This window comes from Phyllobates terribilis, unplaced genomic scaffold (genome assembly GCF_046119375.1).
Source record: "Phyllobates terribilis strain yellow unplaced genomic scaffold, ASM4611937v1 Scaffold_7__3_contigs__length_470593459, whole genome shotgun sequence".
Lineage (NCBI taxonomy): Eukaryota > Metazoa > Chordata > Amphibia > Anura > Dendrobatidae > Phyllobates > Phyllobates terribilis.
In genome coordinates, this window is record NW_027362767.1 from 65,999,352 (window position 1) to 66,014,742 (window position 15,391).

General features: G+C 63.0%; 1 protein-coding gene across 7 annotated transcripts in view; it reads right to left on the reverse strand.

Moving 5' to 3' along the window:
• SYNE2 (spectrin repeat containing nuclear envelope protein 2) overlaps positions 1-15,391 on the reverse strand; it is a 327,838-nt gene that overhangs the window by 186,145 nt on the left and 126,302 nt on the right. For all 7 annotated transcript variants that reach the window (XM_073638692.1, XM_073638693.1, XM_073638690.1 and 4 more), the window contains exon 40: positions 1,253-1,417. In XM_073638692.1, coding sequence (XP_073494793.1) covers positions 1,253-1,417 — 165 coding nt within the window. The remainder of the gene's footprint in view (positions 1-1,252; positions 1,418-15,391) is intronic.

Consider the following 15,391-nt stretch of genomic DNA (forward strand, 5'->3'; position numbering starts at 1 on the left):
TGGCTCCCCATTGCTCAGAGACTCCAGTTCAAAACCCTAACCATGACATACAAAGCCATCCACAACCAGTCTCCTCCATATATCTCTGACCTAGTCTCCCATTACATACAAGCACGCAACCTCCGATCCTCACAAGATCTCCTTCTCTACTCCCCTCTTATCTCCTCCTCCCACAATCGCATACAAGATTTCTCCCATGCTTCCCCCCTACTCTGGAACTCTTTACCCCAACACATCAGACTCTCGTCGACGGTGGAAACCTTCAAAAGGAGCCTGAAGACCCACCTCTTCTGACAAGCGTAAAACCTGCAGTAACCACCGCTGCATGACCAGCTCTACCCTCACTACTGTATCCTCACCCATCTCTTGTAGATTGTGAGCCCTCGCGGGCAGGGTCCTCGCACCTCCTGTACCAGTCGCTGTCACATTGTGTTCAAGATTATTGTAATTGTTCTTGTATGTATACCCCTTTTTCACATGTAAAGTGCCATGGAATAAATGGCGCTATAATAATAAATGATAATAAAAATAATATTATATATATGGAAAATAAGCTGATTGAAAAGCAAAAAAAAATACTGCAAAAAGAGCAGGAAAAAAATAAAGTGTAAAAAAAAAAAAAAAACCTAAAAATGTTTGAGTTCTGAAGAGGTTAAAAAATTTATAAAATATCTAAAAACTGAAAAGTAATAACTGCTAACATAACCTATACAGTGAGACCTATAGAAAAAAGTAAAAGAAGATACAAGAACAAAGAAGATGACAAAGAAATGAAAAACAGGAAGAAAAAAGGTAACAAAAGAACAATAAAAAGCTGAGAAAAAAAAGGCAAAAGCGAAGTGGAAGGAAACGGGAGGGCAGACAGAAGGCAATGAGCGAGGAACCGCTGAGGATTTTCGATTTACATAGAAGAGGCAGGCATTAATGTGTTAGGGTCCAGCTGAAAAGCAGAAGAGGATAACTGCTCCATTTAAGGCAGAATTTGGACAGATTGGCTGCTCCCATGTTCTTTTCCAGGAGTAGCAGACATTAGAATCTCCCTTTGTGACTTTCTTATAGGTTTTTACCTGACGAGCAATGACCCGAGTTGCATTGCAAAAAGGGCTCCTCTGATACAAAAAAGAAATTAACTACCCCCTGCTTCAAGACAATTTTCTCCCTGAATAAAGTGGATCTCAAAGGTTATATATCCGGGAGCCGTCCTAATTGAGCAATGTTCTATTGAGAAATGTATTATCACAGACAATTGCACCTGTAATTTCTGTCTCTTCAGCTCGCACGGTGCGTTTTCCCGTGATGAGAGGCCAAAATTAAGAAGCTCTTCATAAAAACTTGTCATTTTGTTATTCAGGGCAGTGGAAAGACTTTCATATTGCCGCTGTCCTTCTAGGCGGCTTTCCAGCGTCTGCATTGTATCCTAGATAAGAAGAAAGAATCAATGAGTGCGTTGTCTATTGGGGTCCGGGATCAGGTAAGCCCCAAGTGTAAAACCAGAGGGGAGGAAACTAAAAATCCATAGTCCTGCTATTATGTGCACAGGGCATGTGCTCCTAAATGTGAGTACATGACCAGTAACTACAATGTCTGGACTTGTTATGTTGGGTTCATTTATTTGTTACAACTGGTCTTGAGTGGTTCTAACACTTCTGCATTTTAGAATCCATGTTATGGTGATGGCCGCCAAACCCAGTTACCAAAGCCACGGCATACATACCATATCCAGCCACAGCGCACCTGCCCCACTGCACACGCCCCAGCCACAGCGCACACGCCCCAGCCACAGAGCATACACCCCAGCCACAGCGCACACGCCCCAGCCACAGCGCATACACCCCAGCCACAGAGCATACACCCCAGCCACAGCGCACACGCCCCAGCCACAGCGCACACGCCCCAGCCACAGCGCACACGCCCCAGCCACAGAGCATACACCCCAGCCACAGCGCATACACCCCAGCCACAGAGCATACACCCCAGCCACAGCGCATACACCCCAGCCACAGCGCATACACCCCAGCCACAGCGCACACGCCCCAGCCACAGCGCACACGCCCCAGCCACAGAGCACACACCCCAGCCACAGAGCATACACCCCAGCCACAGCGCACACGCCCCAGCCACAGAGCATACACCCCAGCCACAGCGCACACGCCCCAGCCACAGAGCATACACCCCAGCCACAGAGCATACACCCCAGCCACAGAGCATACACCCCAGCATACACCCCAGCACACGCCCCAGCCACAGCGCACACGCCCCAGCCACAGCGCATACACCCCAGCCACAGCGCACACGCCCCAGCCACAGAGCATACACCCCAGCCACAGCGCACACGCCCCAGCCACAGCGCATACACCCCAGTCACAGAGCATACACCCCAGCCACAGCGCACACGCCCCAGCCACAGAGCATACACCCCAGCCACAGAGCATACACCCCAGCCACAGCGCATACGCCCCAGCCACAGCGCACACGCCCCAGCCACAGCGCACACGCCCCAGCCACAGAGCATACACCCAACAGCCACAGAGCATACACCCCAGCCACAGAGCATACACCCCAGCCACAGCGCATACACCCCAGCCACAGCGCATACACCCCAGCCACAGCGCACACGCCCCAGCCACAGAGCATACACCCCAGCCACAGAGCATACACCCCAGCCACAGAGCATACACCCCAGCCACAGAGCATACACCCCAGCCACAGCGCACACGCCCCAGCCACAGAGCATACGCCCCAGCCACAGAGCATACACCTCAGCCACAGAGCATACACCCCAGCCACAGAGCATACACCCCAGCCACAGAGCATACACCCCAGCCACAGCGCACACGCCCCAGCCACAGCGCATACACCCCAGCCACAGCGCACACGCCCCAGCCACAGAGCACACACCCCAGCCACAGAGCACACACCCCAGCCACAGAGCATACACCCCAGCCACAGAGCATACACCCCAGCCACAGAGCATACACCCCAGCCACAGCGCACACACCCCAGCCACAGCGCACACGCCCCAGCCACAGCGCACACGCCCCAGCCACAGCGCACACGCCCCAGCCACAGAGCACACACCCCAGCCACAGAGCATACACCCCAGCCACAGAGCATACACCCCAGCCACAGAGCATACACCCCAGCCACAGTGCACACGCCCCAGCCACAGAGCATACACCCCAGCCACAGAGCATACGCCCCAGCCACAGCGCACACGCCCCAGCCACAGAGCATACACCCCAGCCACAGCGCATACACCCCAGCCACAGCGCATACACCCCAGCCACAGAGCATACACCCCAGCCACAGCGCATACACCCCAGCCACAGCGCATACGCCCCAGCCACAGAGCATACGCCCCAGCCACAGAGCATACGCCCCAGCCCCAGAGCATACGCCCCAGCCCCAGTGCACACGCCCCAGCCACAGCGCACACGCCCCAGCCACAGAGCATACGTCCCAGCCACAGAGCATACACCCCAGCCACAGCGCATACACCCCAGCCACAGCGCACACGCCCCAGCCACAGTGCATACACCCCAGCCACAGAGCATACGCCCCAGCCACAGCGCACACGCCCCAGCCACAGAGCATACACCCCAGCCACAGCGCATACACCCCAGCCACAGCGCACACGTCCCAGCCAGAGCATACACCCCAGCCACAGCGTATACACCCCAGCCACAGAGCATACACCCCAGCCACAGCGCATACACCCCAGCCACAGCGCATACACCCCAGCCACAGCGCATACGCCCCAGCCCCAGTGCACACGCCCCAGCCACAGCGCACACGCCCCAGCCACAGAGCATACACCCCAGCCACAGTGCATACACCCCAGCCACAGAGCATACGCCCCAGCCACAGCGCACACGCCCCAGCCACAGAGCATACACCCCAGCCACAGAGCATACACCCCAGCCACAGAGCATACACCCCAGCCACAGAGCATACACCCCAGCCACAGAGCATACGCCCCAGCCACAGCGCACACGCCCCAGCCACAGAGCATACACCCCAGCCACAGAGCATACACCCCAGCCACAGAGCATACACCCCAGCCACAGAGCATACACCCCAGCCACAGAGCATACACCCCAGCCACAGAGCATACACCCCAGCCACAGCACACACGCCCCAGCCACAGAGCATACACCCCAGCCACAGAGCATACACCCCAGCCACAGAGCATACGCCCCAGCCACAGCGCACACGCCCCAGCCACAGAGCATACACCCCAGCCACAGAGCATACACCCCAGCCGCAGAGCATACACCCCAGCCACAGAGCATACACCCCAGCCACAGAGCATACACCCCAGCCACAGCACACACGCCCCAGCCACAGAGCATACACCCCAGCCACAGAGCATACACCCCAGCCACAGAGCATACACCCCAGCCACAGAGCATACACCCCAGCCACAGAGCATACACCCCAGCACACGCCCCAGCCACAGCGCACACGCCCCAGCCACAGCGCATACACCCCAGCCACAGCGCACATGCCCCAGCCACAGAGCATACACCCCAGCCACAGAGCATACACCCCAGCCACAGAGCATACACCCCAGCCACAGAGCATACACCCCAGCCACAGAGCATACACCCCAGCCACAGAGCATACACCCCAGCCACAGCGCACACGCGCCAGCCACAGCGCACACGCCCCAGCCACAGAGCATACGCCCCAGCCACAGCGCATACACCCCAGCCACAGCGCACACACCCCAGCCACAGAGCATACACCCCAGCCACAGCGCACACGCCCCAGCCACAGAGCATACACCCCAGCCACAGAGCATACGCCCCAGCCACAGCGCACACGCCCCAGCCACAGAGCATACACCCCAGCCACAGCGCATACACCCCAGCCACAGAGCATACACCCCAGCCACAGCGCATACACCCCAGCCACAGAGCATACACCCCAGCCACAGCGCATACACCCCAGCCACAGAGCATACACTCCAGCCACAGAGCATACACCCCAGCCCCAGTGCACACACCCCAGCCACAGCGCACACGCCCCAGCCACAGAGCATACACCCCAGCCACAGCGCATACGCCCCAGCCACAGCGCACACGCCCCAGCCACAGCGCATAAACCCCAGCCACAGAGCACACGCCCCAGAGCATACACCCCAGCCACAGAGCATACACCCCAGCCACAGAGCATACACCCCAGCCACAGAGCATACACCCCAGCCACAGAGCATACACCCCAGCCACAGCGCACACGCCCCAGCCACAGCGCACACGCCCCAGCCACAGCGCATACACCCCAGCCACAGCGCACACGCCCCAGCCACAGAGCATACACCCCAGCCACAGAGCATACACCCCAGCCACAGCGCATACACCCCAGCCACAGAGCATACACCCCAGCCACGGAGCATACACCCCAGCCACAGCGCACACACCCCAGCCACAGAGCATACACCCCAGCCACAGAGCATACACCCCAGCCACAGAGCATACACCCCAGCCACAGAGCACACGCCCCAGCCACAGCGCACACGCCCCAGCCACAGCGCATACACCCCAGCCACAGCGCACACGCCCCAGCCACAGAGCATACACCCCAGCCACAGAGCATACACCCCAGCCACAGAGCATACACCCCAGCCACAGAGCATACACCCCAGCCACAGCGCATACACCCCAGCCACAGAGCATACACCCCAGCCACAGAGCATACACCCCAGCCACAGAGCATACACCCCAGCCACAGCGCATACACCCCAGCCACAGAGCATACGCCCCAACCACAGCGCACACGCCCCAGCCACAGCGCACACGCCCCAGCCACAGAGCATACACCCCAGCCACAGCGCACACGGCCCAGCCACAGGGCACACGCCCCAGCCACAGGGCACACGCCCCAGCCACAGGGCACAGCTCCCAGCTACAGCGCACACCTCCAAGTCACAGCACACACACCACAGCCATAGAGCATACACCCCAGCCACAGTGCACACGCCCCAGCCACAGGGCACCTGCCCCAGCCACAACGCACGCGCCCCAGCCACAGCGTACGCGCCTCAGCCACAACGCACACGCCCCAGCCACAGTGCACACGCCCCAGCCACAGTGCACACGCCCCAGCCACAGCGTACGCACCCCAGCCACAACGCACACGCCCCAGCCACAGCGCACACGCCCCAGCCACAGGGCACACGCCCCAGCCACAGGGCACACGCCCCAGCCACAGGGCACACGCCCCAGCCACAGGGCACAGCTCCAAGTCACAGCGCACACACCCCAGCCACAGAGCATACACCCCAGCCACAGAGCATACACCCCAGCCACAGCGCACACGCCCCAGCCACAGAGCATACACCCCAGCCACAGAGCATACACCCCAGCCACAGCGCACACGCCCCAGTCACAGAGCATACACCCCAGCCACAGCGCACACGCCCCAGCCACAGAGCATACACCCCAGCCACAGAGCATACACCCCAGCCACAGCGCACACGCCGCAGCCACAGAGCATACACCCCAGCCACAGCGCACACGGCCCAGCCACAACGCACACGGCCCAGCCACAGCGCACACGGCCCAGCCACAGGGCACACGCCCCAGCCACAGCGCACACGACCCAGCCACAGCGCACACGCCCTAGCCCCCATGCCCCAGAGCCCATGCCCCAGCCACAGCGCCCATGCCCCAGCGCACACGCCCCAGCCACAGTGCACATGCCCCAGCGCACACACCCCAGCCACAGCGCACACGCCCCAGCCACAACACACGTGCCCCAGTCACAACGCACACGCCCCAGCCACAACGCACACGCCCCAGCCACAACGCACACGCCCCAGCCACAGCGCACACGCCCCAGCCAAAGCGCACACGCCCCAGCCAAAGCGCACACGCCCCAGCGCACACCTCCCAGCCACAGCGCACACGTCCCAGCCACAGAGCATACACCCCAGCCACAGCGCACACGCCCCAGCCACAGAGCATACACCCCAGCCACAGGGCACACGCCCCAGCCACAGGGCACCTGCCCCAGCCACAGCGCACACGCCCCAGCCACAATGCACATGCCCCAGCCACAGTGCACACGCCCCAGCCACAGGGCACGCGCCCCAGCCACAGCGCACGCGCCCCAGCCACAGCGCACACGCCCCAGCCAAAGCACACACCCCAGCGCACACCTCCCAGCCAAAGCACACACGCCCCAGCCACAGCGCACACGCCCCAGCCACAGCGCACACGCCCCAGCCACAGCGTACACGCCCCAGCCCACACCTCCCAGCCACAGCGTACATGCCCCAGCCAAAGCGCACACGCCCCAGAGCACATCTCCCAGCCACAGAGCACACGCCCCAGCCACAGCGCACACGCCCCAGCCCACACCTCCCAGCCACAGCGCACACGCCCCAGCGCACACCTCCCAGCCACAGAGCATACACCCCAGCCACAGCGCACACGCCCCAGCCACAGAGCATACACCCCAGCCACAGCGCACACGCCCCAGCCACAGGGCACCTGCCCCAGCCACAACGCACATGCCCCAGCCACAGTGCACACGCCCCAGCCACAGCGCACGCGCCCCAGCCACAGCGCACACGCCCCAGCCACAGCGCACACGCCCCAGCCCACACCTCCCAGCCACAGCGCACACGCCCCAGCCAAAGCACACACGCCCAAGCGCACACCTCCCAGCCAAAGCACACACGCCCCAGCCACAGCGCACACGCCCCAGCCACAATGCACACGCCCCAGCCACAACGCCCACACCCCAGCCACAGGGCAAACGCCCCAGCCACAACGCACAGCCCCAGGGCAAACGCCCCAGCCACAGCGCACACGCCCCAGCCACAACGCACAGCCCCAGCCCACACCTCCCAGCCACAGCGTACACGCCCCAGCCAAAGAGCACACGCCCCAGCGCACACCTTCCAGCCACAGCGCACACGCCCCAGCCACAAAGCACACGCCCCAGCCCACACCTCCCAGCCACAGCGCACACGCCCCAGCCACAGCGCACATGCCCCAGCCAAAGAACACACGCCCCAGCCACAGCGCACACGCCCCAGCCACAGCGCACACGCCCCAGCCACAAAGCACACGCCCCAGCCCACACCTCCCAGCCACAGCGCACACGCCCCAGCCACAGCGCATATGCCCCAGCCAAAGAACACACGCCACAGCGCACACGCCCCAGCCACAACGCACACGGCCCAGCCCACACCTCCCAGCCACAGCGCACACGCCCCAGCCAAAGCGCACACGCCCCAGCCACAGCGCACACGCCCCAGCCACAGCGCACACGCCCAAGCCACAGCGCACACGCCCCAGCGCACACGGCCCAGCCACAACGCACACGGCCCAGCCACAGCGCACACCCCCCAGCCAAAGCGCACACGCCCCAGCCACAGCGCACACGCCCCAGCCACAGCGCACACGCCCCAGCGCACACGCCCCAGCCACAGCGCACACGCCCCAGCCACAGCGCACACCTCCCAGCCACAGCGCACACGCCCCAGCGCACACGCCCCAGCCACAGCGCACACGCCCCAGCCACAGCGCACACGCCCCAGCGCACACGCCCCAGCCACAGCGCACACGCCCCAGCCACAGCGCACACGCCCCAGCCACAGCGCACACGCCCCAGCCACAGTGCACACCTCCCAGCCACAGCGCACAACTCCCAGCCACAGCGCACACCTCCCAGCCACAGCGCACACGCCCCAGCCACAGCGCACACGCCCCAGCGCACACCTCCCAGCCACAGCGCACACGCCCCAGCGCACACCTCCCAGCCACAGCGCACACGCCCCAGCGCACACCTCCCAGCCACAGCGCACACCTCCCAGCCCCAGCGCACACACCCCAGCCACAGAGCATACACCCCAGCCACAGAGCATACACCCCAGCCACAGCGCACACGCCCCAGCCACAGAGCATACACCCCAGCCACAGAGCATACACCCCAGCCACAGCGCACACGCCCCAGTCACAGAGCATACACCCCAGCCACAGCGCACACGCCCCAGCCACAGAGCATACACCCCAGCCACAGAGCATACACCCCAGCCACAGCGCACACGCCGCAGCCACAGAGCATACACCCCAGCCACAGCGCACACGGCCCAGCCACAACGCACACGGCCCAGCCACAGCGCACACGGCCCAGCCACAGGGCACACGCCCCAGCCACAGCGCACACGACCCAGCCACAGCGCACACGCCCCAGCCCCCATGCCCCAGAGCCCATGCCCCAGCCACAGCGCCCATGCCCCAGCGCACACGCCCCAGCCACAGTGCACACGCCCCAGCGCACACACCCCAGCCACAGCGCACACGCCCCAGCCACAACACACGTGCCCCAGTCACAACGCACACGCCCCAGCCACAACGCACACGCCCCAGCCACAACGCACACGCCCCAGCCACAGCGCACACGCCCCAGCCACAGCGCACACGCCCCAGCCAAAGCGCACACGCCCCAGCGCACACCTCCCAGCCACAGCGCACACGTCCCAGCCACAGAGCATACACCCCAGCCACAGCGCACACGCCCCAGCCACAGAGCATACACCCCAGCCACAGGGCACACGCCCCAGCCACAGGGCACCTGCCCCAGCCACAGCGCACACGCCCCAGCCACAATGCACATGCCCCAGCCACAGTGCACACGCCCCAGCCACAGCGCACGCGCCCCAGCCACAGCGCACGCGCCCCAGCCACAGCGCACACGCCCCAGCCAAAGCACACACCCCAGCGCACACCTCCCAGCCAAAGCACACACGCCCCAGCCACAGCGCACACGCCCCAGCCACAGCGCACACGCCCCAGCCACAGTGCACACGCCCCAGCCACAGCGTACACGCCCCAGCCCACACCTCCCAGCCACAGCGTACATGCCCCAGCCAAAGCGCACACGCCCCAGAGCACATCTCCCAGCCACAGAGCACACGCCCCAGCCACAGCGCACACGCCCCAGCCCACACCTCCCAGCCACAGCGCACACGCCCCAGCGCACACCTCCCAGCCACAGCGCACACGCCCCAGCCACAGATTACACACGCCCCAGCCACAGAGCATACACCCCAGCCACAGCGCACACGCCCCAGCCACAGAGCATACACCCCAGCCACAGCGCACACGCCCCAGCCACAGGGCACCTGCCCCAGCCACAGCGCACACGCCCCAGCCACAACGCACATGCCCCAGCCACAGTGCACACGCCCCAGCCACAGCGCACGCGCCCCAGCCACAGCGCACACGCCCCAGCCACAGCGCACACGCCCCAGCCCACACCTCCCAGCCACAGCGCACACGCCCCAGCCAAAGCACACACGCCCAAGCGCACACCTCCCAGCCAAAGCACACACGCCCCAGCCACAGCGCACACGCCCCAGCCACAACGCACACGCCCCAGCCACAACGCCCACACCCCAGCCACAGGGCAAACGCCCCAGCCACAACGCACAGCCCCAGGGCAAACGCCCCAGCCACAGCGCACACGCCCCAGCCACAACGCACAGCCCCAGCCCACACCTCCCAGCCACAGCGTACACGCCCCAGCCAAAGAGCACACGCCCCAGCGCACACCTTCCAGCCACAGCGCACACGCCCCAGCCACAAAGCACACGCCCCAGCCCACACCTCCCAGCCACAGCGCACACGCCCCAGCCACAGCGCACATGCCCCAGCCAAAGAACACACGCCCCAGCCACAGCGCACACGCCCCAGCCACAGCGCACACGCCCCAGCCACAAAGCACACGCCCCAGCCCACACCTCCCAGCCACAGCGCACACGCCCCAGCCACAGCGCATATGCCCCAGCCAAAGAACACACGCCACAGCGCACACGCCCCAGCCACAACGCACACGGCCCAGCCCACACCTCCCAGCCACAGCGCACACGCCCCAGCCAAAGCGCACACGCCCCAGCCACAGCGCACACGCCCCAGCCACAGCGCACACGCCCAAGCCACAGCGCACACGCCCCAGCGCACACGGCCCAGCCACAACGCACACGGCCCAGCCACAGCGCACACCCCCCAGCCAAAGCGCACACGCCCCAGCCACAGCGCACACGCCCCAGCCACAGCGCACACGCCCCAGCGCACACGCCCCAGCCACAGCGCACACGCCCCAGCCACAGCGCACACCTCCCAGCCACAGCGCACACGCCCCAGCGCACACGCCCCAGCCACAGCGCACACGCCCCAGCCACAGCGCACACACCCCAGCCACAGCGCACACGCCCCAGCGCACACGCCCCAGCCACAGCGCACACGCCCCAGCCACAGCGCACACCTCCCAGCCACAGCGCACACCTCCCAGCCACAGCGCACACCTCCCAGCCACAGCGCACACGCCCCAGCCACAGCGCACACGCCCCAGCGCACACCTCCCAGCCACAGCGCACACGCCCCAGCGCACACCTCCCAGCCACAGCGCACACGCCCCAGCGCACACCTCCCAGCCACAGCGCACACCTCCCAGCCACAGCGCACACCTCCCAGCCACAGCGCACACCTCCCAGCCACAGCGCACACGCCCCAGCCACAGCGCAAACGCCCCAGCCACAGCGCACACGCCCCAGCCACAATGCACAAGCCCCAGCCACAGCGCACACGCCCCAGCCACAGCGCACACGCCCCAGCCACAGCGCACACACCCCACCCAGCCACAGCACACACACCCCACCCAGCCACAGCACACACACCCCAGCCACAGCACACACACCCCAGCCACAGCACACACACCACAGAAACAACACACATAAGCCAGCCACAGCGCACACGCCCCAGCCCACACACCAAAACCATTTATAGTCACAAAGCACACACCAAAGCCAAAGTGCACATAACATAGCCACAGTGCACACACTAAAGACACCACGCACACACCATAGGCACAGCGCACATAATAGCCACAGAGCACACACCAAAGGCACAGTGCACATTATAGCCATAGAACACACACATGCCCCAGCCAAAGCGCACACGCCCCAGAGCACATCTCCCAGCCACAGAGCACACGCCCCAGCCACAGCGCACACGCCCCAGCCCACACCTCCCAGCCACAGCGCACACGCCCCAGCGCACACCTCCCAGCCACAGCGCACACGCCCCAGCCACAGATTACACACGCCCCAGCCACAGAGCATACACCCCAGCCACAGCGCACACGCCCCAGCCACAGAGCATACACCCCAGCCACAGCGCACACGCCCCAGCCACAGGGCACCTGCCCCAGCCACAGCGCACACGCCCCAGCCACAACGCACATGCCCCAGCCACAGTGCACACGCCCCAGCCACAGCGCACGCGCCCCAGCCACAGCGCACACGCCCCAGCCCACACCTCCCAGCCACAGCGCACACGCCCCAGCCAAAGCACACACGCCCAAGCGCACACCTCCCAGCCAAAGCACACACGCCCCAGCCACAGCGCACACGCCCCAGCCACAACGCACACGCCCCAGCCACAACGCCCACACCCCAGCCACAGGGCAAACGCCCCAGCCACAACGCACAGCCCCAGGGCAAACGCCCCAGCCACAGCGCACACGCCCCAGCCACAACGCACAGCCCCAGCCCACACCTCCCAGCCACAGCGTACACGCCCCAGCCAAAGAGCACACGCCCCAGCGCACACCTTCCAGCCACAGCGCACACGCCCCAGCCACAAAGCACACGCCCCAGCCCACACCTCCCAGCCACAGCGCACACGCCCCAGCCACAGCGCACATGCCCCAGCCAAAGAACACACGCCCCAGCCACAGCGCACACGCCCCAGCCACAGCGCACACGCCCCAGCCACAAAGCACACGCCCCAGCCCACACCTCCCAGCCACAGCGCACACGCCCCAGCCACAGCGCATATGCCCCAGCCAAAGAACACACGCCACAGCGCACACGCCCCAGCCACAACGCACACGGCCCAGCCCACACCTCCCAGCCACAGCGCACACGCCCCAGCCAAAGCGCACACGCCCCAGCCACAGCGCACACGCCCCAGCCACAGCGCACACGCCCAAGCCACAGCGCACACGCCCCAGCGCACACGGCCCAGCCACAACGCACACGGCCCAGCCACAGCGCACACCCCCCAGCCAAAGCGCACACGCCCCAGCCACAGCGCACACGCCCCAGCCACAGCGCACACGCCCCAGCGCACACGCCCCAGCCACAGCGCACACGCCCCAGCCACAGCGCACACCTCCCAGCCACAGCGCACACGCCCCAGCGCACACGCCCCAGCCACAGCGCACACGCCCCAGCCACAGCGCACACGCCCCAGCGCACACGCCCCAGCCACAGCGCACACGCCCCAGCCACAGCGCACACACCCCAGCCACAGCGCACACGCCCCAGCGCACACGCCCCAGCCACAGCGCACACGCCCCAGCCACAGCGCACACGCCCCAGCCACAGCGCACACCTCCCAGCCACAGCGCACAACTCCCAGCCATAGCGCACACCTCCCAGCCACAGCGCACACGCCCCAGCCACAGCGCACACGCCCCAGCGCACACCTCCCAGCCACAGCGCACACGCCCCAGCGCACACCTCCCAGCCACAGCGCACACCTCCCAGCCACAGCGCACACCTCCCAGCCACAGCGCACACCTCCCAGCCACAGCGCACACGCCCCAGCCACAGCGCACACGCCCCAGCCACAGCGCACACGCCCCAGCCACAGCGCACACGCCCCAGCCACAATGCACAAGCCCCAGCCACAGCGCACACGCCCCAGCCACAGCGCACACGCCCCAGCCACAGCGCACACACCCCACCCAGCCACAGCACACACACCCCACCCAGCCACAGCACACACACCCCAGCCACAGCACACACACCCCAGCCACAGCACACACACCACAGAAACAACACACATAAGCCAGCCACAGCGCACACGCCCCAGCCCACACACCAAAACCATTTATAGTCACAAAGCACACACCAAAGCCAAAGTGCACATAACATAGCCACAGTGCACACACTAAAGACACCACGCACACACCATAGGCACAGCGCACATAATAGCCACAGAGCACACACCAAAGGCACAGTGCACATTATAGCCATAGAACACACACACCATAGCCACACCACACATAGGGAGTATATACTATATCCACAGCATACAAATTATAGCCATAACATAAATATGACAGCCTCAGGGCATACACTATCGCCATGGGACAAGTGCTGTAACCACACCGCACATACCATAGCCCAGGACTACCTCCCATACCTTCCATGGCTGTGACAAACATACCACAGAAGCAGGTCATGTGACGGCCATGGGGCCCTTGGAGTTACAGGGCCAGTTCTGCTGGTTTCTTCACCTTTGTTCCCCAATGGCAAGAACCTGTGCAAGGCTGCCCACCGACAGAGAAGTGAATTGTTTGGCCCAAGCCTCAGGCAAAGGGCATGGAGTGAAGAGACAAGCACCGGGCCCTTCTGTCCTGACTGGCAGAACGGGACACTTGAGCCCATTTCGCTTTTGCCATGCACCACTGGGTCTGGAAGCAGCAAGTATAGCAATTAGAAATATGGCCAAAATCTTGCAGCAGCAGTGACATAGCCTGAATGTGTTTCCTCCAGGCATTTTACTCAAGGGACAACCTGATAGGTCACCACTACAAATCTGACATTATTTATTTTACAGACATTGATCTAAGGACTTCTTTGGATTTCATAACATTGAGGTCCATAATTCAGTGGTTTTGGCTGATATATGTCCAGGAAAAGCTGCCATTGCGTCCTTCCATCTTATGAACGGATGGCTTTCAGCATTTTTTGGTTGCTTCCCTTTCCATGAACCACTACTTAGTTTTCTGGAAAGGGGAATCCTGCACAGGTTCTCAGCATCCATCAGAAAAGAGGACAGGGACCACCCCAGCTGGGACCTGTATCTCCAAGCACCCCATAGCAGTCACGTAGGTGTAAATTGATTGTCCAACATTGGGAACAAATTTTTTTCTTACTTACTTGCGTGTATTTTTGTCTAAAACTCTTATTTGTAATTGGTTTCCATTAAAAAAAATCACATTTGCCTTCTATAGCCTCTGTGTCTAATGCTGGCTGCAGAATTAGTTAACTGAGAATCTGTCAGTGAGCTCCTTCAACTGTCCAACGGGAGAGTTACTATCTCTTATCTGTCTTTTTCTGAGCTCCTCTCAGCTTACTTATGACCGCAGACCACTTCAAAGTTGAATGAGCCGGTATAAGCCGAACGGTGCAAAATCTTTAATGTGACCAATTTGCAAAAAATGACTTTTAGCCAAAAATACATTAGTTAAGGAAAAAAATGTGCCCAGAGTTAGAGGCCATCAATATTTGATTAGTGGGGGGTTCAAAGCTCCTGAGCCCCTCGATCAGTTGATTTATTGATGTTTATCCATACACCGCACC